Here is a 27,091-nt window from a genome sequence, read left to right as displayed (position 1 = left end):
GAGAAGACGAGAGACAACTTGTGTCTGATTCATCCCAAAAGGGAAGAAAAGATATGCCAATGGGGGTGGATATTAAATATTCGAGGAACGCTCCTCGTTGAAACCCCTTTATTAGAGCATTATTTTACTATTCAAAAGAGTTAAAAACAAAATTATTTATTTATTTATTTTGGCTATTATTTTTTTAAACAACATTTATCTCTTTACTATTTTAACTATTCATTTGTACCAATTTATTAAATATTTTTTTCAACAATTTATTTATTCTTTTTTCTAGTAACATTTATATTTTTAATATTTATCTTTTTTTAATGGTCATATTTTTTAATATTTATCTTATTTCAACTATTATATTTTTAAAATTTTGTTTTTTTTTAACTGTCATATTTTTATATATTTGTCTTATCTTAGTAATCATATTTTGAAAACTTGTCTTTTTGTAGCTGTCAAACTACTTTGGGTATGAAAAAGAAATAAAAAAGACTTTTTTTTTTATTTGAAAAATTACGTTTAAGCCTTCTAAACTACCTGATGTTTTGGAAGTAACCCTACAAACTACCAACCCTTGGATCCTTGCCCCCCCCAAACTACAAAAAAAGTGACAAAAAGACCACATTTGTCGAAATATTTTCACAATACCCTTATCACACTATCATTTTTTAATTAAAAAATAATAAAATTTAAAACAATTTAAAAATCAAATTTGAAAAATAGAGAAAAATTTAAAAAATAAAAAAATAAAAAATAAAAGGGGATGGCCGATCACCCCGATAGCCCTTTGGGATGGCGCGGCCACCCCCAAGTTTTTTTTTTTTTTTTTTTTTTTTTTTTTTTTTTTTGTGTGTGTGTGTGTGTCATTGGGCCACCCCTAAGGTCCAAAAAGAAAGAAAGAAAAAAGGGTTAGGGTTTGGCTTTTGGGGGTGGTTCGGCCACCCCCAAGGGCTAAAAAGAAAATAAAAAATAAAAAAGGGGTTAGGGCTTGATCCTTAGGAGTGGTTCGGCCAACCCTAAACCGGTCGGTCAGGCCAAACGAGGGTGGCAAGGCTTTTTGGGGTGGTTTCGGCCATTCCCATTTTGCTCCTTGGAGGTGGCCGAAAAACCCCCAAGGGCCATGCCACCCCCAAACTGGCCTTACCACCCCTTGGCCAAAATGGGGGTGGCCGACCACTATATATATAGTTATTTTTTCTTTGATTTTTAAATTTTAATTTTTTAATTGAAAAAATGACTCGTGTCAAGGGTAATATTATAATATTTTGACAAATGGGATCTTTTTGGTGGTTTTAAAAGCTATTTAAAAAACGACTGGTAGTTTGGGGAGCTTAAATGTAATTTTTATTTATTTTTTTTATTTTTTACTGAGTTGTTCACTCATCAAACAAAAATCATTGGTTTGATGAGTTTACTAGGAATGCTCTAACAGAGGTTTAAAAAACTTTTAGGCGTCGATCGTGGATTCGCCCCTAGTCACAGTCCGAGTCACGTAACTTCATATGTTTATTTTTTTTTCTACTATGTTTTTCTTCTTGATGGACCCACCTGGGTAGGGCAGTACTACGTGATAGACCATGGTGACTAGTCAGCCAGTGAAAGCATTATTAGTAGCATCACCAAATTTTACTAACCAAAATAATTACAAATCATTTTTTTTTCTCGCTATCCACTTTTTTAAAGTACACCCAATAATTTTATCATTATTATTATTATTTTTTATTGTAAAATAACACAAAAGTCAAATAGAATGGCCTTCTACCATTAGAGGCAATAATGTGCACTTTTTTTTTTTTTTGGGGGCCTAACATTTTTTTTTTAGTAAATTAACAAGAAATTATAACAAAAAAAAATATTGGGCTGGATAACTCAACAAAGTGGCTCAAGTTAACCTCATTAATGATAATAAATAGAAATTAAAAGAAAAAATGTAACAAACTTCCTACTACTGGACTCATACATGATACATGGACCCGTTCTGCAGCAAGAGAAGACGACCAAGCCAAGAGCAATAGAGAGAAACCGAGAGAGAGAGTTTGTCTGGCGGCGGCTTCCGGCTCCTCTGCTGCTATGCCGCACCATGGGCGCCCCTCGGCTGCGTTCCTCTCCGAAGCTTCTAGAACTTTGCTGGTTCGTAATTTCTGCGAATTTCAGAAATTGGGGCTGATTTGGTTGGGGGCTGTGTGGATCGTTGCAATGGATTTTGATGTGAGATTTGTGCCGTGGTTAGTTACTGGGCTTCCTTCGAGCTTCATTAGGAATCATTGGAATGATATTGGGACCGGAGAATCCTCTTCCGGCATGACTTTTGAGCTTGTTTGCGTTAATCTCCGATCTCCTATCCCTACCTGGACTGAGCGGGGGGTTTGGAAAGGAGACTGACACTGCAGAGGCCGCTCTTGGTAGAAACTTCAAGATCTTGTTCTTTGGTTTGGCTTGTTTCTCCATTGTACAGAAAAGACTATTAAGATATTATTCAGTTTCTTCCTCAATGATCCTGTTGTGAAGATTTACGAAGATGAGTAAAAAACAAAAAATGAAGCTTGGAGGGAGAAGCCTGCTTTTTAGAAAAATAAATGCTACACTGACGTCAACAGTAACGGGAGAAAACGTCTATTAAGATTTTTTTATTTGAGTGAACACCACGTCAGTTGTAAGTTTCTCTTTGTAATACTTCATGTAGTCCTAGCATTTCTCAATGAGAAGAGATAACTTTGGATTCCGTGAGATAACTTTGAATAAGGCCAACTGTGGGGGAACCCACACCACTCCCTTCAATTCCAGGCATGGTCAACTACACAGTACACATGAACAGGGACGCATCGCGCTTGAACCGGAAAAGAAGCCGGATCTAGCTTCTTATTCTTGCCGATGGTCGCTCGGGCTCGTTTACACCCCCTGGTTAGAAACCCTCTGTCTCTCTCGCAAAGATTGCTCCTGCTAAGTTGATTACACCCCTATTTTCTAGATAATTAATTACATTCTGATTTTGAATTTTGAGGGCCTTTATCTCATGTCGTCTGCTTTCTTTGTTGTTTTTTCTACTCTAATACAGATTCTTACATTTTTGCAATTTGGAGGATATACTCTTGCGAGAAACTCAAGTGACTTGTTTCAGAGTTTTGGGTTTGATACACAACCCGTACCCATTGGTCTCATCATATTTCAGGTATTGATAAATGAAACTAATACCTATCATCAAGAAATGTCATTTGGCATTTGCTTTTGTAATACTCATGTTGGCTCTTGCCTCTTGTCTTCTGCCAGCGTGTTAATTTCTAGCTTCAGATCTACTACTATGATTTTCATATATGAAATGTTTTGCATACATGTTTGTTGTTGCTGCACCTTTATGTTTGTAGAATGTTCGTTGCTTGACAGCTAGTAATTGATGATGTATACCTTACATTCTACTTTCAGGATTGTTTTGGAAAGTAATTACTAAATAAGTTGATGTTTTAACAGACATAAATGCTGCTTTATGCCTGCACTCTATTTTTTTTTTCTTTTTTTGTTTGAATAAAATCAATCTTTATTGAATAAACTTCAATCGCCTAGGGGCATAGAGCTCCCTAGACATAATACCACAAATACAATTAGCGGTTTCTTCAACTTAAATTCTATCTATGACACACAAAATAACCTCTTTGGCTATGCTATGGGCGGCTAGATTCGCATCTCGCTTCACATGCTCAATTTTTCAAGATCTCAACTTGCTCAATCCAGCTTTGATGCCATCCACGATGTGTCCAAACATGCTCCAATTGTTTCTTGCTGCTTTAACTGCATTTACAATCTGTAGAGCATCCCCTTCCAAAACGATATCTATGAAGCCCATCTCCTTGCATAGCTCCTCAACATGAAAAGCTGCCAATGCTTCAGCAACCACATGAGCGACCATAATATTCTTTGTGGTAGAGTCACATTTATTAAAAGCACCCTCGCCAATTTACCTACGTATTACTTGTCTTTATTCCCTCTCCCGAGGAGTGTTGCTGCTCGCATTGAGAGCTACAACGGGATTTTTGTGGGGTGGGGTTGGTGAAGAATTTAAATATCACTTAGTGAGTTGGTCTAAGGTTTGTACCCCAATTTCTGAGAGAGGTCTGGGGATCAGGAACTTGATGATGTTCAACCGCACTTTGTTAGGTAAATGGTTGTGGCGGTTTGGGAGTGAGAGAGATGCTTGCTGGAGAGTTGTGGTGGACTCCAAGTTTGGCAGTATGTGGAGTGGGCGATGCTCCCTTAAGCCTGTAGGTGTATTTGGAGTGAGATTGTGGAAGAACATTAGGAAAGGGTGGGACACTTTCTCTGGTTTTGTTAGGTTTGAGGTGGGGGATAGGCTTAGGACAAAATTTTGGTATGATCTATGGTGTGAGAATACGATTCTGAAGGTAGCGTTTCCTATTCTCTTTGGCATTGCTTGTGCGAAGAATGCCTTAGTTGCTAATAATATAGGGTTTTTGGGCTGTTCTACCTAGTAGAACGTGAGCTTTGTTAGAGAAGCACATGATTGGGAAGTAGATGTATTTACTTCCTTCTTCCAGGTGTTGCACTCAGCTAGTGTGAGCAGAGGTTGTACAGATAGGCTTTGGTGGGTCTCTTCCAAGAGAGGTCTGTTCAAGGTCAAGTCCTTCTTTAGATCCTTAGCTTGCTCGGAAGGTAGTCGCTTCCCTTGGAAGAGTGTGTGGTGGACTCAGGTTCCTCCGAGGTTGGCTTTTTTTGCGTGATCGGCTACCCTTGGCAAGGTTCTTATAGTGAATAATCTCAGGAAGAGGCATGTTGTCATAATGGATAGATGCTGCTTGTGCAAGAGAAATGGGGAATTAGTGGACCACATTCTTCTTCACTGCGATGTGGCTTCCACTTTGTGGAATTCTCTCTTCACTTGATTTGGTCTGTCTTGAGTTATGCCTAGAAGAGTTATCGATTTGTTTGCCTGCTGGTGGAATTCTGGAAGGGCTAGAAGTGCTGCAATTTGGAAGATGGTGTATAATGCATTTTTTGGTGTGTGTGGAAGGAAATAAATCTTAGGTGTGTCAAGGACGTGGAAAGTTCCATGGAGGATATTTTAGCTTTGTTATTTTATACTCTGTATCTTTGGACGATAGCTTTTCTGTCTACTCTGTCACTTAATTTTGTCGATTTCCTTGCTCCTTTTTTTCTTCCTAGTTAGGAGTTTCATTTTGTATGCTTCTGGTGTACTTAGGAGCACCTTACGCTTTTAATAAGACTTGATTTGCTTATAAAAAAAAAAAAAAAAAAAAATTCAAATTTTGTTGATTTTTGTGTCTTTTATTACAGGTATTCATATTGAGCTGGAGTTAGTTACATGATGTTACGTGAATGCGTAACAGATATCGTAACTCGCTCTTGAACCGGAATAGAAGCCAGATCTAGCTTCTTATTCTTGCCAATGGTTACTAATCTCGTAAGAATTAACGGTAGGAATTTAGAGGATTCCTGAGCCTCTTGTCAAACTATTTGAGGATAATTTCTGGATCCCTTCTTTATTCATTGAACACGCTTAAGTAGAAAGGTTACAAGACTTATACTTGAACTAGAACTACTACTATTCAGCTTGGGATTACTCCTACATGGCTTGGAGTGTTATACTAAAATAAGGACGTGTAAATAAAAGATAATAAAAGATAAGCCACATTCGGCTACTGCATGATAAGTAATAAACCTACTACTATTATAATACTAAATCCTTATGTAACTAGACATCTACTACCTACTAGTAATTATCATATCATTCCCACCCACTTAAAAAACACCCTTGTCCTCAAGGGTGAATTCTGGGAATTGGAGCTTCATAGTAGAGACTTGCTCCCATGTTGCGTCTACGAGGCTAAAGTCATGCCAATGGACTAAGACCTCTTTAGATTGGTCCTTGCCATGAAATTCAAGGGACCCTAATTGACGACGTATGAAACCTCAGGTAACACGGTACTTGGAACCACCCCATTCCTCAATTGTTTTCTTTAGCAAGGAAACATGAAAGACAGGGTGAACCTTGGAAGTCACTGGTAGCTCAAGTTGATATGCCACTTCCCCAATTCGTTCAACCACCTGTTCAACCACCCTATAGGGCCCAAATTATTAAGCCCCCAACTTCATATTTATCCTCTTCTCAACAAAGCGTTGTCTATATGGATGTAGCCGCACATACACCATATCTCCCAGTTGGAACACCCTCTCCTGTTGACCTTGGTCATAAACATGTTTCATTCGGTTTTGAGCTTGACTTAGCTTGAGCTTGACTTCTAGCAGTAAGGCATCACGGTCTACGAGTGCCTGTTCTACTGAATCAACCAAAGCTGTTCCTGGAATGTAAGATAGAAGACTGGGTGGGGCCCGCCCATATACTACTTCAAATGGAGTTCTTCCTGTACCCGAGTGACAGCTTGTATTATAAGTATATTCTACCCATGGTAGCCACTTACCCCAAACCTTGGGCTTGTCACCTGTGAAGCACCTTAAATACATTTCTATAGTTTTACTGATCACCTCTGTCTGTCCGTCTGTCTGGGGATGATAGGCTGAACTAAAATTGAACCGAGTGCCTTTCCTTTTCTGATCCAGAAAATAATAATCTCGTTTTTGAATTGGTTTTTTTCATCTGTCCAATCGCAACTGCAAGTTCCCGAACCCCAAATGCAACAAGTTCAAGATTCTCGCTCGTTGGACCAATAGTTTTTTTTTTTTTTTGCCAGAACAAAGGACTATTATAGATTAGATTTCAAATCAGCAACCGGCAGTAATAATCTATGTTTTTTATGGGAGAATAAGCAGACCTGGAATGAAGACGTTACTGTCAAAGAGAAATAAATATGGGTAATTCCTCGAGCTTTGAAGCGTCTCTACGCCTCTGCCTCTCTCTCTCTGAAAGGTCAAGTCCTCCAAAGCCACACTACGCCACCTTCGCTTGCTCTCTTACCCGAGCAACCACAATTTCCATAAGCGTATATATACACAAAGCTTCTTTCGGTTATTGTTTGGATTTAGCTTAGAACAAAAGTAATGCCAGCGCAGAAGCAAGAAGCAAGGTCACGATGTGGCAGAGGATGATCCTGTGCAAGACAGCCATATCAACCACCAAGAGCACCTGGAGATTTTGACGACCAAAGACCAAAGAGATAGCTTCACTTTCGCACAGTACTTTGCATTTCGAAAAAACGGTTGAGAGGTGTTTTGGTTGAAATGGCGTGAAAGGTGTTTTGAATAAACATTAGACGTCGTGTTTAATTATAAAATTTGAACCGTTCCTTTTTTAACAGGAGATCTGCTGTTCTTTTTTCTACAGCATGGAAGCCGGATCCGTTAACAATAATTATGCAAGCATGTCATAATGTTCAACCAATTAAGTCAGCAAGAGAAGGATGAACACAGAAAAGAGCCTTAAAGGAAAGCAGCGTATATGCCAAACAATCAATAAAGCAGTCGGATGATTATATGCATTGATAGTTTTATCTATCAATAAACTCCATAAATTGATATCTCCATGCTATAAATATAATTCAGATATAATTATTTTCTAGTAAAATGCTAGTTTATTGATGAAGTTTGAACATGATGATGTAATATAATATCAATTATGTAGGCCAAGAGTTATTCTATTGGAGTGGCTTACATGTAAGCTGAGCAAAATGATGCACTAATCCAATCCAGATTGGGCCATGTTTCAGGTAGAGGCAAATATCTCCAGTTCAGACTCATTTTGATATAATTCATGCATTGTTCATCAAATCTTAGCTGCATAAGAGCCAAGATAAGAAAAGGAAAAAGATTTATATTTATCACCATTTCATGAACTCAGTAATCTATATTTCAAACACAATTATTTACTTCTGGCTATGCCTTTTTCTGGCTCAAAAATTTGTTACAGTAAAAGAATTAAAAAGACAAAAACGTTGACAAATTCATTAGATGTTTCGCACCTTGATTCCAAGAGTAAGGGTTCAAATAAAGGGTCTTTCCATATACCTTGTTTCTCACCATGTTCCTCTACTCATGGTGTTGCATATTAGATTCAACAATATATGAAAACCGGTTATCCGGTTAATAACCGGTTTTTAATAATTGGATAATCAGCGATTGGTAAAAACCGCAAACGGTTGTACACCCCTAGTATCAAGTGCCATCTGATGCTGTATTGATAAATATACCGATTATATTCTTACTTGTAACTATGTTATACAGGAATTTATACGGTGTTACTCACGTATGGTCTTACATCCCATTCAATGACTACGATTGAATCATCAAATAATAATTATTTTTTTTGGTTTTTTTGTTTTTTTTTTTTTTAAATTTACGATTGGAATCACTGCATCAGTATGTGGAGTAAGTTTCACCAAAGACGCGTGTATGGCAGATTGTTTTCCTTGAAACTTTTTGTTCTTCCAGATTTCATGCAGAACTGACTCCTACTTCTTCCCTTCTTCTACACACTTCCATCGAACTTGCCTACCTTCTTCTTTAGTTATTTCTCTTATTTTCTTATGCGCTTTAAGAAAGCTTACACCAACAATAAAGGTATGCTTTTATTTTGTTACTTCGCATGCTATGAAGTGAGGCAAATTAATATGAATTATTTCTAACACACCTTACTCATAATATTTTTTTCAGTTATCAAGATATTAAAGTATAACTTTGAAACTTATTTGGATATGCGGCAACATGCGGCCCTCAAACTGCCAACTCTCCCACAAACTTTGGAAGGAGTGATCAGCCAAGTGAATTTTGAAATGTCTCGAGCCTATAGTCTTGATAAAAGGTTTGTGTCGTTGGTTTCAATTAATTCTTAGATTGGTGTATACTGGAATTCTGAAATTAAGCTTCCATTTGACATGTTTTTAGCAATTTGCAATGCAATATTGAGGCGCTTATAGTGATTTCTTTGGCTTTGCTGTCTGCCCATTTTATTGTTCATATTCTGGATATAAGGTAAAAAAAGATTAAATAAATGGATAAGAAGAAAAAAAAAAAGACAGTTTCTTTAGAGCTTAAAATGTTGTGTTTGTTTTGACATAAAATATTTTTTTTAAAAAAAAAAAAAAAATTAAAAATCAAATATTTGATTGAAATATAAAAATGATTCAAAAGATATTTGTCATGTTTTCATGTTTGACTTATCAAAAAAAAAAAAAAAATGTTTTCATGTTTGACTCGCATCAAATATTATCATCCCATTAATTTAAGTGAGCGGAAGTCATTTACCATTATCTTTTTTACCCGGACACTCTTTTCTAGATTAACTTGCATTTTTTAATTGAACCAAAGATTGAAAAATATTCATACCTTATGAAATTCGATATTTATTGAAGCAAAAGAGAATCTAGAATGCTCTCCTTAAAATATAAATTTAATTTATATATACTTACGTACGTATATTATTCTTATTGAATTTTTTTTTTCTTGTAAAATTTTCAGGATGAACTGCTGTGGGGAGCTGCATGGCTCCTATGGGCGACCAAAGATGTTTCTTACTTGAGTTTCTTAAAAAAAAAAAATTCAAGTAAGAACTGCCAAACCGCTACTTGAGTCGGGATGCTACGCTTCCTGTCTCCAAACATTGAATGTGGGTGCATGAGTTTGTTAAGTTAGAATTAAGATAGAATCATTCATTTGCTTCTTAAAGGGTTTGTCTTTTCTTAATAATTTAGGGTAACACAATTCTTCTTTGTTTATTGTTGAAAGAATAAAAAAAAAAAAAACAAAATCTTCACATTTTATAAGTTCGTAATTATGATGCTGAAAATCTTGACCTTTTGTTCAAGGACCTTGATTTGGTTGGGTCCATGACCTTTTGGTTTCTACTGCAAAGTTTGATGTGAGAAGGGGTTGTGAAGATTTCCGTATATTTCCTCTAGATGTCAAGCTTTTTTATTTTGTCTAGAATGGTTTACGACTTGTGGTGGCAGATGGATGACAAAGTTATGAGCTTATATGAACTACAAAGTTGTGTGCTTTTACTATATTTCAATATCTTTGTACTTTCTTTTTGCGTTTTTAGAGAAAGAAATCAGCGTCTATTTGAAGACGTCGAGTCTAATCTGCTTTGTTTAAAATCATCCTTGAATTCTCTCTTAGATAGGGCTAGCTTTTGTTCCTAAGTTTTCATCATCAAATCATGTAGAACTTGTTCACTTTTTAGATTTCAGGCGATTGTTTTCTCTTGTATAATTTTCGTATATGAGGGCTTTGCCTTTCTTTTTAATAAATTATTATTCATCAAAAAAACTATATTTCAATCTCTTGGTACTGATAGTTTGTTTTGGAATGTTTATGCAGGTCACTGATTTGCCATTTTTTCTATACTGGACTTTTGTGATCGAGTCCCACCACGGTTTCAACAAAGTTTGAATTCTTTCCATGTCTTTTTATAATTCATCTCGTGTTATTCCTGGTTTCATGATTTGCTATTTTGGAACATTTCTTATTTCATTTCTCATATTGCTGGTATTGGTATAAAAATTCTCTTCGTCTGTTTTTCCTCTTTCCTTTTGCCCTGTATCCTGTTTCTTGATGCTTCTTGAGATTATTATCATCTGTTTTACAGCAAACAGTATGGTTATTTTTTAGGGACTCATTTAAAAGAATTTGCCTTGCTGCTGTACTTTGAACCAATAATCTAATGAAACCAATTTGGTGCGTAAATCAAGTACAACCGTAACAAACAACATAAAGTTAACCCTATCAAGATTTCCCCGATACTTGTTGTACTTCACCTTCATTTTCTCCGTCATGGCACTTAATACATAATCCCCACTCTCACTAAAAGCTTGTAAATGTGTTTGGATGCCACAAATATTTTGGAAATGCATATTAGATATCACATATAAAGAACCCGAAAGTCGCATGGTCACATCATAAAAAAGTTTTAAAAACTTGAGAAAAACCCTAATATTTTCCCAATCCTCAAAAGCAAGAGGTCCCTAACCCCTTCTCCCTTACCCTCCCTCAAACAACGTAGAAACAAAGTATCCATCTTCTTCTTCCATTAGATGTAAAGCATTTTGACATTTTTCAGTGGCTTCTAACATCTTATATGTAGAGTTCCATCTAGTTGGAATATCAAGACACAACAAATCTTTAAACTGAATTTTTTTTATCTCCATACAAGCTGAAATTTTTTCAAATCTTGAAAATAAAGACTTCACATATTTCATTGCATTTTGAACCTTTGCAATAGAGTCATTAACCTCTTTTAAACCATCACTCACAATAAGATTTAGTATATGTGCACATCATCTCATACGCATAAACTCATTATCCAATATGGCGCCAACCATATCTCTACTTTTCCTCTTCAAGTACTTAATAGTAGTATTATTGGCACTAGCATTGTCAACTGTGACAATAAAAATTCTACTAATACCACACTCAAGCATACAAGCATACAAGACTATCTTTTTCCCAATAGTCTCTCCTTTGTGATTAAGAATTTAAAAAAAAATTATAATTCTTTTGAGTAAATTACAATCACTGTCAATAAAATGGCAGGTTATACACATAATTAAGGTTTCAAATTGAAGTCCAGGCATCAGTGGTAAGACAAACCTGAGCACCAGTTGTCAAGAACATTGCTCTCACCTTTTCATTCTTAGATATAAAGATCTTCATATAGTCCTTCATCATAGTGTAATGGGAAAAAATTTTAAACCTAGACTAAACTGTCTTCATGAAATCGTGAAACCCTTCACCCTCCACAAACTTAAAAAGCAACTCATTCACAATTACCATCTTAGCCAATGCCTCCCTTATTTTCTGAACATTGTATTTCGCAATGACAAGATTACCAACAGATCCTTCTCCTACTTGTCCTTCGTTCTTAGCATCAAAACTCAATATTGACTGTGACTTATCTAATTTGCCAAACCTACCATGATATTTCTTGCAACTATTCCTCAAATGTGATAACATGGATGATGTACCTAGCATTTTGGGTTGACAACTAAACAATTTGCTACAGTAGTTGCATTTTGATTTAGGATCTTCGGAATCATACCCCACTACCTTGGTAAAATGTTCCCATACAATTGATTTTTGCACACTTGTTTTTGGTTTTGGTGGGAGAGCTTCAATTGAACTAGGATTTTGAGTATCAACATTTGTTGTAGGTCCATAACTAACACATTCAACATTCTCAGTATTAATGGGAAGTATAGTGCTATTTAAAAGACTAGGACTAGGAATAGGTGAAGCCGAAGCACCAGCAATGGAACCAACATTCTTAGCACCACTATTTGCATTACCATCCATGAATCTACAATTAGTAAGTTTTTTTTTTTTAAACCCAACCAACAGATTACATATACCATTAAGTTTAGGATTCAAATAACTCAAAAAGATTCAACAGGTTAAAGATTCACATAAGGATTCTGAATGTAGTTCTTTGTGATGTAGTCGCATTCAACAGATGCCATTCAGCATCCATATACAAATAAATATAGCAGATGCCACAAAGATTCACATTCAGCAGATGCAAATCCTGGATTCATAAATAATAACAAATACATATACAATCCACCCAACAGAAAGACGTGGAGGCATCTAGTTGAGTGAAGGGGTCCAAGGTTCAAATGTTTTTCTATTGACCTCTTAGGAGGGGGTTTGAATAGAGCATACATTCCGACCAGATATGAATTCATTTTGGTTTCTAGGTTACTTTTTATATCCATTTTTTTTCTTCATAGAATTCTGAAAAAGTTTAAGTGGACCAGCATTGTCCTTAATATATATTATTCCTTGTTCTCAGGTTCTCGAACCCAATTGGTACATAATGCATAACATACTTCAGACTGCAAAAAGTATAGTTCTTTTGGACAAATAGAACCAGGGAACTTTGTGTGTGAGAGCTCCGTGTGTATGTATTTCTGGATTAACTACTAGGATGGTCTTTAATCACTATATGACTATAATTTTGGTAAGTAAAGAAATAGAAAGATGTTGGATGAAACAATGATGAAAACGATGAACAAGTTAAAATGTTAGGAAGTATGTTGGATGTTGTGCAAAATTTAAGCTGTTTAAAACGTAGTTTGTTCATGTCTTATTATGAATATCACGTCTTTGATTTGAGATCCAGTATGAACTTCAAGACTCAAACCCACAAACTTGGTACCCTTCACGGCAAATAAATCCAATCATACAAAAGATCAGATGGATTAGACCCTGATGTAGAAAGTTTTAAGGGCCAGATTATTAATAAAGCCCATAACCCTCACTCTTGGAACAACTTAACCTCAGCAACCAATGATTAATATAATATAATGAAAGAACAAAAGCCGGACATTTTAAGGGGAAACAAAAAAGGAAAATTATTTCAATAATTTGAGTATGGCTAGATTCTTAACTGACGGCCGGCGACTGGAGCTCGGGATATGGATGGCCGGAGACTGGATCTCGGGATATGGACGGCCGGAGACTGGATCTCGGGAGATATGGACGGCCGGCGAGAGGGGAGAGAGAGAGAGAGTGCCGGAGACGGAGATTTCTTGGGGCTGTAGATGTTTCTTCTCATGGGTGTACCGGAGACGGCCGGCGAGAGGGGAGAGAGAGAGAGAGAGCCGGAGACGGAGATTTCTTGTGGCTGTAGATGTTTCTTCTCATGGGTGTACCGGAGACGGCCGGCGAGAGGGGAGAGAGAGCTGGAGACGGAGATTTCTTGGGTCTGTAGATGTTTCTTCTCATGGGTGTACTGGAGACGGCCGGCGAGAGGGGAGAGAGAGAGAGAGCTGGAGACGGAGATTTCTTGGGTCTGTAGATGTTTCTTCTCATGGGTGTACCGGCGACGGCCGGCGAGAGGGGAGAGAGAGGGATGGCTGTGCCAACGCTGAGAAGAGGAGAAGAAAAAAACTGACGGAAAAAGAAGAGAAGAAGAAAAGGAGTGCCGACGCTGAGAAGAGGAAAAGAACGGGCGTAAAAAGATGGGAGTAAGTGATGGGTGCAACTGTGCAACTGTAGCATTCCTCTTTGGGGACGAGGCCCAAATGCCTTATATCCGTGTGTTACGAGTCGGTTCGGTGCGGACCGAGGCTCCACCCCCCTATTTGGGGTTGTGCACGTGGATGTTGTGGACGATGACGTTGGAAACGTACCGCAGTGTGATGTGCCCAGTGCCCAATGCCCACGATGTTTTAAGGTACTGCAATCTGACATTTTTTAAGGTCAATTAAGTAAGGAGAAATGATTTTTTTTTTTTTTTTTCAAATTACTTTACATCAATTCTACACCAAAATAGATAGGGTGTATGATTTATGTATGTGAGTCTCATATATGTAGGTCTTATATATATGAATTTCACACCCAATATGTCTTACTGTAGAATTAATATAGAATAATGTGATATAAAAATAACACATTTTGTAAATAATTGTAAGGGTGGACCCATTAAGGAGCTAGGGGGCCTTGGCCTTCCGAACCCCAAGATATTTCCTAAAAAATCTTATTCTAGTAAAAGGAAAAATTAAAATTTTATCCCTAAATTTTTTATTTTTTTTAGTTTTACACCCCTTAAATTTTTTATTTTCAATTTGTCCCATTCAAATTTTAGACTGTCTGGTTCCGCCACTGGGTAATTGACTGTCTCTAAATGAGGTTACAAATGTACAATACTACAACTTGGGGAAACGGAGATTTAGTGTATTTAGAGGGGTAAAATGAAATGTAATTAACCCAAACTTTAATTTATTTAGACGTTGCAGACTTGCAGTGTGATCCTTGTCCCAAACTTTGGGATTGAATTGTATTTAATGGATAACAAAACCTCTCTCTCTGTCTCTCGCAAAAATTTCACCTGCTAAGTGGGAAATGGCGTTTCCGTACATGGAGGCTGTCATCGGTACTCTCTCTCTCTCTCTCTCTCTCTCTCATATGTTTTGCTGTTTACTCTTGTTTTATATAATTTTATTGTAGTTTTACGTATTAAATTAATCTGTTTAATTAGGGGATTGATTTTAGGTTTTCATCATATTTTGTTGCATCTTGAGTCTCTCTTCTCTCTCCATATCTCTCTCTTCTCTCTTTCTACAATTCTTGGAACCACCCCATTCTTTTTTTTTTTTTGGATGAATAAAAAAAATAAAATAAAAAAAAAAGAATGGGGTGGTTCCAAGAATTGTAGAATGAGAGACTCGAGAGATATGGAGAGAGAAGAGAGACTCAAGATGCAACCAAATATTTAGCAAGGAAACAGAAGAGAGTTGCTATTATTTTAGACTTGGCAAATGGATAATTTTTCCAAACCATTCACTAGGCGTACTTGGTGTGAGCTTTTCATTATTTGTAATCTGTAAACGTGAACAAGTATGATTCAAAGTTTAATTTCCCTTTAGTCCCTCAGAGTTACGGCAATTAGTGAAGAACGTAAGAAAAGGAAATTTTAAAGAAGCTAAAATGTGTTAAAAGAGTTTTGTAGGTTGTAGTGTTATTGATAGCTTTTTATATAGACAATGAAAATCTTGGACTTTCTGAAGAGTAAAGGATTTAAACACGATGATTGGACTTTATGATTGTAACTTGATGGATAAAGAGAGTTGGTTAAAGATTTATCAAGATGCAAGTTGTAATAGTTAGAGGCTGTTGAGATCTGGACTGGATTGTGACTTTGTGAGATCAACTATAGTTTTACCCTTTCATTGTTTATTATTATTGTTACCCTTTTTTTTTTCTCCACCTGCATTGTAATTTGATTTTGATTTTTTTAACTTATCAAAAAAAAAAATTGATTTTGATTTTTTGGATTTTTTCTTTGGAATTGATGTCACGTCCCACTGCATTGAGTCGTTAATTTTTCTGTTCTGCAGAGTTTATAACTCCTGCCCTTACTCTCATAATATTTTTTTTCAGTTTTCATGATATTTAAGTATATCTTTGAATCTTATTTGGATATGCGGCAACATGCGGCCCTCAAATGGCGAACTCTCCCACAAACTTTGGAAGGAGTGATCAGCCAAGAGAATTTTGAAAAGTCTCGAGCCTATAGTCTTGATAAAAGGTTTGTGTCGTTGGTTTCAATTAATTGTTAGATTGGTGTATGTGGAATTCTTCAATCAAGCTTCCATTTGACATGTTTTTAGCAGTACTTTCTTCTACTGCTGTTCCCTGATGCGACATTTTTGCTTTCAGCCACTTCTATTTTCTTTGGGAGTTAGTGGCTATATTGATGAACTCTGCAATTTTGTTCTTCAGAGTATTGCCTTGGTTTTGGAAGGTGAGTTATTGGATGTTGTATTATTTCCCACCTCACTTTCAATTGTATTATCATTGTTTGAATTTTCTTTATTAATGCAGAAATCGGGAGAATTTGTGGTGCTAGTTGGTCTCAACGCAGAGAATGAGATAATACACACCCTTGCGTTTTGGGCTGGTTGTATGTTTTGGTCAGAGGTGAGCATGTTTTTTCTCCTCCTTACTCTAGAAAATAAATGAGTAAAGGTATCATTGTGGATGACAAAATTCCACTCAAGTGTATGTAGTGCTTCTTCGTATGTGATAATATGTTTTGGTCTATCAAGCACCATCTGATACTGAATTGATAAATATATCGATTATATTCTTACTTGTAATATGTTGCTGAAAATCTTGACCTTTTGTTAAAGGACCTTGATTTGGGAGGGTCCATGACCTTTTGTTTTCTACTGCAAAGTCAGATGTGGGAAGGGGCGTATGTTGGTCCTGCTGGTTGTGAAGATTTCTGTATATTTCCTCTAGATGCCATGCTTTTTTATTTTGTCTAGAATGGTTTACGACTTGTGGTGGCAGATGGATGACAAAGTTATGAGCTTATATGAACTACAAAATTGTGTGCTTTTACTATATTTCAATATCATGGTACTTTCTTTTTGCGTTTTTAGAGAAAGAAATGGGTGTCTATTTGAAGACGTCGAGTCTAAAGTGCTTTGTTTAAAATTATCCTTCTCTAGCTTTTGTTCCTAAGTTTTCCTCCTCAAATCTTGTAGATCTTGTTCACTTTTTAGATTTCAGACATCATTAGGGCGGTTGTTTTCTCTTGTATAATTTTCATGTATGAGGGCTTTGCCTTTCTTTTTAATAAATTATTATTCATTAAAAAACTATATTTCAATCTCTTGGTACTGATAGTTTGTTTTGGAATGTTTATGCAGGTCACTGATTTGCCATTTTCTCTATACAGGACATTTGTGATCGAGTCCCGCCACGGTTTCAACAAAGTTTGTATTCTTTCCAAGTCTGTTTTTAATTCATCTCGTGTTATTTCCTGGTTTCATGATTTGCTATTTTGGAACATTTCTTATTTCATTTCTCATATTACTGGTACTGGTATAAAAATTCTCTTCTTCTGTTTTTCCTTTTTCCTTTTGGCTTCTATCCTGTTTCTCGATGCTTCTTGACATTATTATCATCTGTTTTATAGCAAACAGTATGGTTGTTCTTTAGGGACTCATTTAAAGGAATTGGCGTTGCTGTTGTACGTGGCCCGCTTATTGTTTCTGCAATTATTATAATAGTACAGGTAAGATCACGCCTCAGTGCCTAATACTTTTATTTGCTGTTGGTTAACATGATTTGAGTTCTAGATGTTCTAGAATTTAGGAGATCTATACAAACCTTATCTATCTGCTGTCTGTTCTCCTGCCTCACAGTGCTAATTTCATGTGATGGATGCAGAAAGGAGGTCCTTACCTGGCAATCAATCTCTGGGCGTCTCAGTTTGTTCTTTCTCTTGTGTGGATGACACTCTACCCTATTCTAATAGCCCCACTATTTAACAAGTTCACCCCTGTGAGTATTTGAGATTTTTGTCCTTAGATGAGTAAACTCCAATTGTTCCTATATTATCTTTGGTTTGATAATCTTTTACTTGTTTATGCTGCAACAAATAGCTCCCAGATGGTGATCTCAGGGAGAAAATTGAAAATCTTGCTTCCTCTCTCGAGTTTCCTTTGAAGAAGTTGTTCGTTGTTGATGGATCGACAAGGTCGAGCCATAGCAATGTGAGATTTAATTCTTTTATCTCTTTTCGGCCTGTTTCTTCAAGCCTTGTTGCATCATATTTGATCTGAAATACCACTGCTATTTTTGTGTGGTATCCTTTTCTTTTCTTTTTTCAGTAGTTGATTACATAACTCCTATTTACACGCTAATGGTGACATTGAAGTGATTATTTCATGTAAAGGGAGTTTTGAAATAATAGTAAAACATGATTGGCGTTAAGCAATGCAATGAGACAATCAACCCCATGAAGCCCTCTTTAATTATTATTTTGTTTGTTCTGTTTTTTTTCGTCTGTATGTTGTCCTATCAGATGTCTTCTTTCTCACTTATTGATTACCTACACTTCTGATAGTTTTGCTTACAAACACACTTTTATGGTAATATGCACCAGAATTGCTTTTCAAGGCCACCGTTCGTAAAATCCAATGTTCTCCCTCTTCATGTGTGTTGGCCGATGCGGTGAAAATAGTTATGTGTACATTTGGCTGAAGGGAGCTCGTATTTTGTTCGAGTGCTTTCTTGTAACGATTCATATATATTTCCAATACTTGAATTAACTTATTGAGTTCCACAGTGACCTGAATGAAGGTCTGATCCTAGTTAGTATCTTTTTCAAATTTCTATGCACAGAGGGTGGAAGGAATTGAGAATTCAAAATCTCTAGAGGCATTTGTGCTGACCACAATTAAGATTTGGAGACACGGCAACAGAAAAGAATATGTTTGTGCCCAAATTTGTTTTTTTTTGTTTTCTATTTTTTATTTTTATTTTTTTATATTATATTATAAGTAATAAATTAGTCTTATTAAAAAGCATAAGGTGTCCCTGAACGCACGGCAAAAATATACAAGAAGCATCTAACTAAAAAGCCAAAACGAAAAAAAAAAAAAAAAAACCCTCAACAACAAAAGCCCTCAAACCCTAACCTTCAAACTCGAAACTTAAAAAAGCACTCAGAGCTACAAGAACGTAACCCAAACAAACCCACCATACCTTAACCTTCAAATTCAAAACCCACAAAGAGCAATCAGAGATACAAGAAGGAAACCCAAACAAACCTACTATAACCAAAGCCTATAAGCCCAAATGCCAAGAAACAGCACCTAAGCCTTTCCTTTACTTTGCACCTCTCTTTTCCCTTTGGGGCAGTGCTACGGTTCATCCGGAAGTTTTGCTTCACCCAAGCATTGCCCTTCCCTTTGATCTTCGTACTCCCACCCTTTTTAACCCGATGTAACTCCTCTTCAATGGCACCACCAATCCCATCCGACACTTGATCCAAGGACATGTCCGGATCACAGACACTCAAGGAATAAAAAATCATTTCTCTATACGGGCCAAAACTAACCGGCCACTTCTGGAATTGAGTCTTTCCATCCGACCCGAAATTCGCTCCTTTTCAGCAATAGGAGCAGCGCAACCATTCCAAAGGGAAGGAATAGAACCATCAGAATGCCCCTTGGAGACCAAATCCGAACACCCAGAGGCAGAGGAAGGGGACCCAGAAAGGAAATCTCGCACCTCGACCACCGGAAAATGCAAACTCTCACTTACCGGCGTCCTCTGAAGCAATATTACACGATCGTCGGCCTGGTCCACCATCACCGGCGCAGTCTGCTTTGATTTTACCCTTAATGGCGACTTAACAGCCACCGGTTCCTCGCCGGAATCTCCACCGGAAAATGGACCCACCGCAGCCAACAACGTGGAGCCGGCGTCTTCATGAAGTTCGGCACCTTTAGACCTCTCAGGACTGGTCGGAGACTCAGAAACGTCCGGAGCAGACAACCCAGCACTGGTCGGAGACAACCCAGAACTGGTCGGAGCAGACAACCCGCCACCCAAGTCGACTGTCGTCGTCGTCACCTCCGGCCGTTGAAGACCCGATGTATGACCTACAGGCCACAACCCACGGTGACCTCAAAACCCGCTTCAGAAACCATAGGGAGCCCTTGACCCGTACCCTCAATCCTCGTCTTAGAAATGGGCTTTGCCAACACCCGACACAGACGGAAACCTATAGATCTGAGATTGGGTTTAAGGCCCAGCCCGAATTTGTTCTCCCTATTTTCTCTAGGAAATTTTCCATGTTGGCTTTAGAGGTTCTAGGTTTATTTAAAGGATACTTTTATGAGAATTACTTTTATGTTCTAAACACTCCCACTTTCATACTCAAAAGTGTATTCCTTAGCGTTCAGGTAACAATGAAAATTACTACTAAATTTTGGATGAATTACTATTAAATTTAGATCTAACGGTGATTAAGTGTGGACTTAAGAGTTTGGAGTGCATGTAGCATTTGTGTAAGTTTATTATCTGGAATGTTATGTAGGGTCCACAAATATTTGATGCCTTGAGTTTCCAATAACAAGTAGTGGGTGTTAGAAAAACACCGGTTACACGGATCAGGATCCCCTCAAATTCTTTGTTCGAATTTGATAGAATTCGGGCAGGTAATTGTGAGTAAGCATTTATGGGATCCACCTGACCGGATAAGCAGTTGGGCAGTCCAACTTTTATTTGGTCAGGTGGGTCCTATAAATGCTCACTCACAATTACCTGCCTGAATTCTATCAAATTCGGGCAAAGAATTTGAGGGGATCTTAATCCCGGTTACACACCTCCTCTCACAATGTTCGATGTCTTTAGTTTCCAATAACAATTATGCAGTTCTGCACTTGAGAGAGAACTGCCACTTGTGCAAAAATATGGAAAGTTAGGACTGCATCTAAATTACCCCTCCTAGTCATCGGGGATATTACCCTAACAAATTGCATAGTTTGTTAGTCTGGACTGGACATCCTGAAACCCAAATAGAGGACAGAGGGTTTAATATAAGTGAGAAAGTTGTTGGCATTGACATTTTGTTTCTGAAGTCATTACCACTTTTATAGGGATGGGGAATGAGATTTTTTTGCTTTCTTTTCCAATTAGTTGTCATGCTTTAATTTGTGATTTTTTCCTTTCTTTTCCCTGTTGAAGTTTGATATTTTCCCCCAGGCTGATTCATCTTATCAAACATGATGCAGGCCTATATGTATGGATTCTTCAAGAACAAGCGGATTGTCCTTTATGACACATTGATTCAGCAGGTGTTTAATTTATTCCATTTTCAATATGTTTTCTTTATCCTTTTGTGCCTTGAATTGCTGGAGTTCTTCTCATTAGAAACGAGGAAAAATTCACGGAAAATCTGCTCTTTGAATTTGTAAAGATGCTACGGAATTGCTTGAATATTTCAATGAGTTACTTCTTCTCTCTCTCTCTCTCTCTCTCTCTCTCTCTCTCATAAGTTTTTTTCATTTCTAGCGGACAGAACCTTGCTTCTGTATCTACTATTTAGATTTTAAACATATTTACCCATAGATTTTCATTTGAACACGGTCTGTTATTGTGCTTTTGTGATAAATTTACTTTTTGAATTTTGTTTGGTTGTTTTTATTTATTTTTTATTATTATTGTTATGATCCCTTTGATAGCCATATCCTTTTGTCGTGGTCAAATGAAGTGCTATTCACTTGTGCGCTCAAATGTGTGAACCCACTTTTGCAGGGGGTGGTTAGTCACCAAGAAACTCTTCAGCTCTTTTAAATTAATAAAATATTTAATTTAGATTGTCATGTTGCTAGATTGTGCTTTTCACAAAAGCACCAAGTAAATACTTTAACATATTTAGCAAGCACCTATATTGATTTAACACACTAAACTATTAACAAAACGTCTTCTGTTTGAAATTCTTATATAGGGGAAAATGGGAATTATAACTTAGCCGTCACTCAGCTACAAACTTCATGGCTGTGTTTCGTACTGTGTGCTTCGTGCTTGTAGCGTGTTTCCCGTTCTAGTGACTATTGTTGATGTTTATGTGGTTATGCTTCTTTTTTTATGTGGAAAGGTTACAGGCATAAGTGTGTTTTTTTTTCTCCCTTTCAGTGCGAAAATGATGAAGAAATTGTAGCTGTTATTGCTCATGAGTTGGGGCATTGGAAACTTAATCATACAATGTACACATTCATTGCTGTGCAGGTATTCCCTTGTTTTAGCTTTGCAAAATAAATTCTCAGAATCCTGTTTTATTGCTAGTTCATTGGACTTTGTAATTGCAATACACATATTTGACCGTGGCATAGGGTGGTGAATTGGCAAGCTAATCGTCACTTGATAAGGAAAAAGGAAAAAGAAACTGCTGTTATCAATCATTAAGCATAGGTGGCCTACTTTCTATGTACCTGGGGCGTTTTACTTTTTTAATGATATTTCGATAAATTATAAAAAAAATAAAATAAAATAAATCATTAAGCATAAACGCTAGGCTTCGCCTGAAAGTTTTCTTGAGAAGCTCCAAGATATTTGTGGCTTAGTTCTTGGCCTCAATCCTTTTGGTTTGTCTGGTATTTGTTGTTGTTGTTGACTTTCTATTTTTCCTCCCTTTTTTGTGATGGTTGTAATTAACTGTATTTAAAGCAAATAATGTGTTGTTTTTATGAGAGTTAATGGGGCTTGAATAATTCTTATGCTCCTCTCTCCTTGATAATTTGTTTATTTTATTCCCAATGTATTATAATGTTATCATTTGCATATGAATAGTAGATGTAGATCATGCAGTTAAAAGCAATCAATATGATTTTGCCAATTTCCGCATTGAAGCATTTTTTTTTCCCTTAACATTAAGTATTGCCCTTATATATGATATTTAGACCTCTTTATTTGAGCTAATTTCTAGGAGTCCCATACTCAGTTCTGAATTTGACCCCTTGAAGTCTTGATTTTAAAATATTACAGTGAAGATTGGGTTTTCAATCATGTATGTGATATTAAAATCGGTGTCCTTTTTAATTTCTTTTTCCTTTTTATATTAGTTTTTTACACAAAGGTAGAAGCACTTCACATTTCTAGATAATTAATTACATTCTGATTTTTAACTTTGAGGTCCTTTATCTCATGTCGTCTGCTTTCTTTGTTGTTTTTCTACTCTAATACAGATTCTTACATTTTTGCAATTTGGAGGATATACTCTTGCGAGAAACTCAAGTGACTTGTTTCAGAGTTTTGGGTTTGATACACAACCCGTACTCATTGGTATCATAATATTTAAGGTATTGATAAATGAAACTAATACCTATCATCAAGAAATGGCATTTGCCATTTGCTTTTGTAATACTCATGTTGCCTCTTCCCTCTTGTCTTCTGCTAGCATGTTAATTTCTAGCTTCAGATCTACTACTATGATTTTCATATATGAAATGTTCTGCATACATGTTTGTTGTTGCTGCACCTTTATGTTTGTAGAATGTTCGTTGCTTGACAGCTAGTAATTGATGATGTATACCGTACATTCTACTTTCAGGATTGTTATGGAAAGTAATTAATAAATAAGTTGATGTTTTAACAGACATAAATGCTGCTTTATGCTTGCACTCGAATGCTATTTCTTGTTAATATCATTTTGTCACTCTGAGGAAGGCTAGAATTTTGGCAGTGGACTCTTTTACCTTTAGAGTTGCTTTCTTGTATTTATTTAATTGCAGGATGTTGTTAGTTTGACTCAAGTATGTACCGAGCGTGCTCTAGTATTTAGTATGGTTTTTGTTTTCTTAAAAAAAGGTTTACCATGTACGTTTTCATAATTTTGATTGCCTGTAGTAGATTAACCATACGCAGGCTTGAAGCAATTACAGATCCAATGAACTTATGTATTAAAAGTTTCTAGTTTCTGAATATAGAATTTGTCACATATACTGCAAGCGTTGCCCCTGCTCAAACCATTTTTCAACCCCTAGGTTTGGACTAACGAGTTCTTGTTGCACAGGAAGCCCATGCTGTTTGGGTAGCCTTGAAGTCATTTTATCATTTCTTTTGTTAATGAGATTGAGATTCCACTTTTTTCTGTTTTAGTGGAAGAAAAGTGACAATATTAATGTATTTTTACCTTGCTTTGTGGTTTGCAGCACACCATAATACCTCTCCGGTACCTAGAAAGCTTTGCTCTAAATCTTGTGAGGCGATCTTTTGAGTTTCAGGTAATCTTTCTCAAATCACTATTTTGTAAACCAGTTTTGATTCATCAATTTCTTTAGTCCTGAATTTCCATGTTTCCTATAAAACTAACAAATATATTGTATGATTGAGTGCTTTAACCTCATACTATTTAACGTATTTCGTTATGTGTAGGCTGATGCCTTTGCTAAGAATCTTGGTCATGCCCTTGCACTTCGAGATGCTCTTGTGAAACTGCAGGTGACTTCCCAATGGTTTCCCTTTCTCATTGCCTTGTCTGTCCTATATTTTCCTTTTGCTCTGAAACAGTGGGGATTTGACAATGCCACAAGTTTACACCTTCGAAAAGTTAATTTGTAACTGCAGTTTCTAAATCATAATCTTTCTGTTGTCGATTTCTTCTATTATTGTTGATTGCTTCTATTTTACTTCTCGTCATGTCATTTATTTTATAGATCCTGAGTTCATATTCATTGATGGGTGGCTCAGATATTCTAGACAGATTGATAGCCCAATAATTGATTTGGTTTGCCTGGATGATTTGTGGTTGGATTGTGTGAATTGCACAGCCCAATGGACAAATGTAAAGAATTTTTTCCATCAGGCAGGTGTATGTAGACCTTTGTAATTCTAGTACATTCGGACTCCAAACAGGGGCATATCATATATTTATATTGCTGTGTCCGGTCCAAGAATTGTCTGGGGGAATCAATGCAACTTTGTTTTATACCAATGCCTTTTTAGAATAACCATTTGCATTACTGATTACTGAATCGAGAAATATGGTGTTTCAGGAAGAAAATTTGTCAGCTATGAACACTGATCCTTGGTACTCGTTTTTCCTCTGTTCACATCCCCCCCTTGTGGAACGATTGGCTGCACTTGATGAACTAGATAAGAAAGAGGACTGAGTTGGCAACCTGCGGATCAGAACCAAAGTACTTTAACATGCATGAATTCCTTCAGTCTTGCGTACTTGTACTTGGGGACCCCGGTGTTTTGAGAGTGAAGTTTCACCGGTTGCACCCCGTTACGTGAATGATTTTAGAAACACGTAACGGGATAATTTGTTAGGTTTTTGCATACCTTTTCATTGTTTCATCATGCTTAAATGGTAAATATCACAACTGTAGAGGTGAAAATAAAAATAAATGTCAATCAATTTTGATTTGATTACCATCAATTGCAATCAATCCTCTAAAAAGTAGTTATTCTATAAGGTAAGTGTCATTACATAGACTCTAACATAAGGAAAATATCTTACCATATTATATAGTCTAATATTAATATTTGCTCTGCGTAGAATTCCATTTTCATAACACATCCTAACTTAGATAAAACCTTGGTTTTAGAGCAACAACAAAAGGCAGAATGCCATATGTCATGTCGGCTAATGCTAGTCTTTTGTTTTTTAACTTAAGAAATATGCTACGCCAAAATCTTGAGAAGCAACAATTTTTAGGAGTGCGAGTATTTATATATAGAAGTTGTTTTCGTTTTTTGCTTTTTTGGAAAAAGGCTAGCTTGAATGGTTCTATTTTAAGTTTCTCACCAATGGGCTATTTAATTCTTTTAGAAAGTTCATAGTTGAGATCGGAAACCAAAAAACTAATCACAACCAACTCTTACCATGTAATTTTGCATGTTGAAATAGTAAGTGTCTAATGGAATAATCTTTTGATGTCTTGAGCTGGTGCCATCCTCTGGTATATATGTTAACTGAACTTGAAGGTGAGGGTTTTTGTATATTTTTTTCGTGTACGAAGCTGTCCTTTTTTTTTTTCCAATAAAATTATTTTTCATTAAAAAAAAAAAAAAATGACAGAGAACTTTAAGGGGCCTTCCTTTATTTTTTCTTTTTTTCTTTTTTTTCAATAAAATTATTTTTCATTAAAAAAAAAAGAAAAGAAAAGAAAAAGGAGAACTTTAAGGGGGCTTTCAGCTGTAATATCATTGATTCCTGAGAATGGAGGTAATTTCTATTATTGCCAACATTCCTCAAACAAATGAATCACTATAATTAATGGAAATTATTCCTTTTCTCTTGTGTCTTACAGTAGAACTTAAATTGAAGGCCTACAGTACCTTTTTTTTTTTTTTTTTTCTTTTTCTTTTTTAATTTAAAAGGCGGAAAGGGACGACCAGTGTAATTACCTCATTTGGATGTGACCATCGGGGTTCCCACCCGTTGTGGAATATTTGGTTTGAACCATAACTATTGCATTGGAAGCCAAATCCGTCACCACAGCCTTCTTAAAGTGCAAGTTGGTAAAGCCCCTTCTTAGTAGCATCTGGTTCACGGACTACTATCGCAAGCGAGTTCGAACCCATGACCACTAAGAAGAAAGGAGGGGGGAGTTGAACCCTATCCATGCTGCTTTACCAACTCACCTTTTACCACCAAACCAAATGAATGTTAGAAAGTGATGCATTATTGCTGATTGGACCTAATAATCTCTATTCATAAGCTGCTAGCGATGCGATTGACAATGAATTGAGTGCTTAAACTTCCAATCCCATTAATAATCCAACAAATACGAGATATCATTACCCATATAATTGACAATAAAGAATCTTATTAGGATAATCACGTCTCATAATTTACCTTGTTGCCCAAACATTTACGAAAGCCCAACTGTCACATGGACACAAAACTGATCAAAATCGTTTTCACATTTCATAAGCTATATAGTTCTCTCTGCTCATTTTTTTAGTGAGTAACATCACATCTTACTGGGCTGATGTAGCAATGCTCATTAGTTATTGAATCAGCTATTGTTAAGAAAATAAAATTTAAGAGTTTATGAGCACTATCACATTAGTCCAGTAAAATGAGGGTGCAATTTTTAGCATTTCCTTTTTTAGTAGTCTACGAAAGAGCAAGGAATGTATTTTGTAGCACAAACTCGAAAGAACATTCATGAAAGTTGCAAAAAGATAGAAAGTATAAAAAAACAAAAAAAAAACAAAAAAAAACAAAAACAAAAAAGAGCAAATATGAAGCCCTTGTTAACGGTATATCTTTTCCGGTTCATATTAGGTATACTTAATGAAAAGTGACATGAATGAATGAGATGCTCACTACCCCTTTTTCTTTGATAAATTCTACATATATTGT

At 36.3% G+C, this 27,091-nt stretch overlaps 1 protein-coding gene across 5 annotated transcripts; it reads left to right on the top strand.

Annotated features, from left to right (window-relative positions):
- The first annotated feature begins 1,933 nt into the window (after positions 1-1,933).
- On the top strand, positions 1,934-25,148 carry LOC133879644 (CAAX prenyl protease 1 homolog). Of its 5 annotated transcripts, none has more exons than XM_062318287.1 (21): positions 1,936-2,892; positions 3,047-3,160; positions 7,598-7,682; positions 8,626-8,773; positions 9,430-9,514; positions 10,291-10,356; positions 12,758-14,143; positions 14,697-14,842; positions 15,850-15,997; positions 16,129-16,213; positions 16,294-16,389; positions 17,127-17,192; positions 17,396-17,494; positions 17,650-17,763; positions 17,865-17,975; positions 21,006-21,068; positions 21,910-22,002; positions 22,959-23,072; positions 23,925-23,996; positions 24,148-24,213; positions 24,768-25,148. In XM_062318287.1, exons 8-21 carry the CDS (start codon positions 14,812-14,814, stop codon positions 24,882-24,884), a joined length of 1,275 nt encoding a protein of 424 aa, XP_062174271.1. In that variant the 5' UTR covers positions 1,936-2,892; positions 3,047-3,160; positions 7,598-7,682; positions 8,626-8,773; positions 9,430-9,514; positions 10,291-10,356; positions 12,758-14,143; positions 14,697-14,811; the 3' UTR covers positions 24,885-25,148. The 5 variants fall into 5 exon arrangements, with proteins under 5 accessions (XP_062174272.1, XP_062174271.1, XP_062174267.1 ...); XM_062318283.1 differs by having other exon boundaries at positions 9,430-9,577; XM_062318288.1 differs by having other exon boundaries at positions 1,934-2,892; positions 9,430-9,577; positions 10,291-14,143; positions 17,156-17,192; positions 17,403-17,494.
- The last annotated feature ends 1,943 nt before the right edge of the window (positions 25,149-27,091 follow it).

This window comes from Alnus glutinosa, chromosome 10, assembly GCF_958979055.1.
Source record: "Alnus glutinosa chromosome 10, dhAlnGlut1.1, whole genome shotgun sequence".
Lineage (NCBI taxonomy): Eukaryota > Viridiplantae > Streptophyta > Magnoliopsida > Fagales > Betulaceae > Alnus > Alnus glutinosa.
The sequence above is the reverse complement of the archived record's forward strand: the minus strand, read 5'-3'. Positions and strand labels throughout refer to the sequence as shown.

Bases quoted from the DNA above. Each gene is read 5' to 3' on its own strand.
- LOC133879644 (XM_062318284.1), top strand. From the start codon at position 14,812: ATGGCGTTTCCGTACATGGAGGCTGTCATCG. The intron at 16,390-17,126 runs GTGAGCATGTTT...ATGTTTATGCAG, and splicing joins GTTGTATGTTTTGGTCAGAG to GTCACTGATTTGCCATTTTC. The intron at 23,073-23,924 runs GTATTGATAAAT...TGTGGTTTGCAG, and splicing joins TTGGTATCATAATATTTAAG to CACACCATAATACCTCTCCG.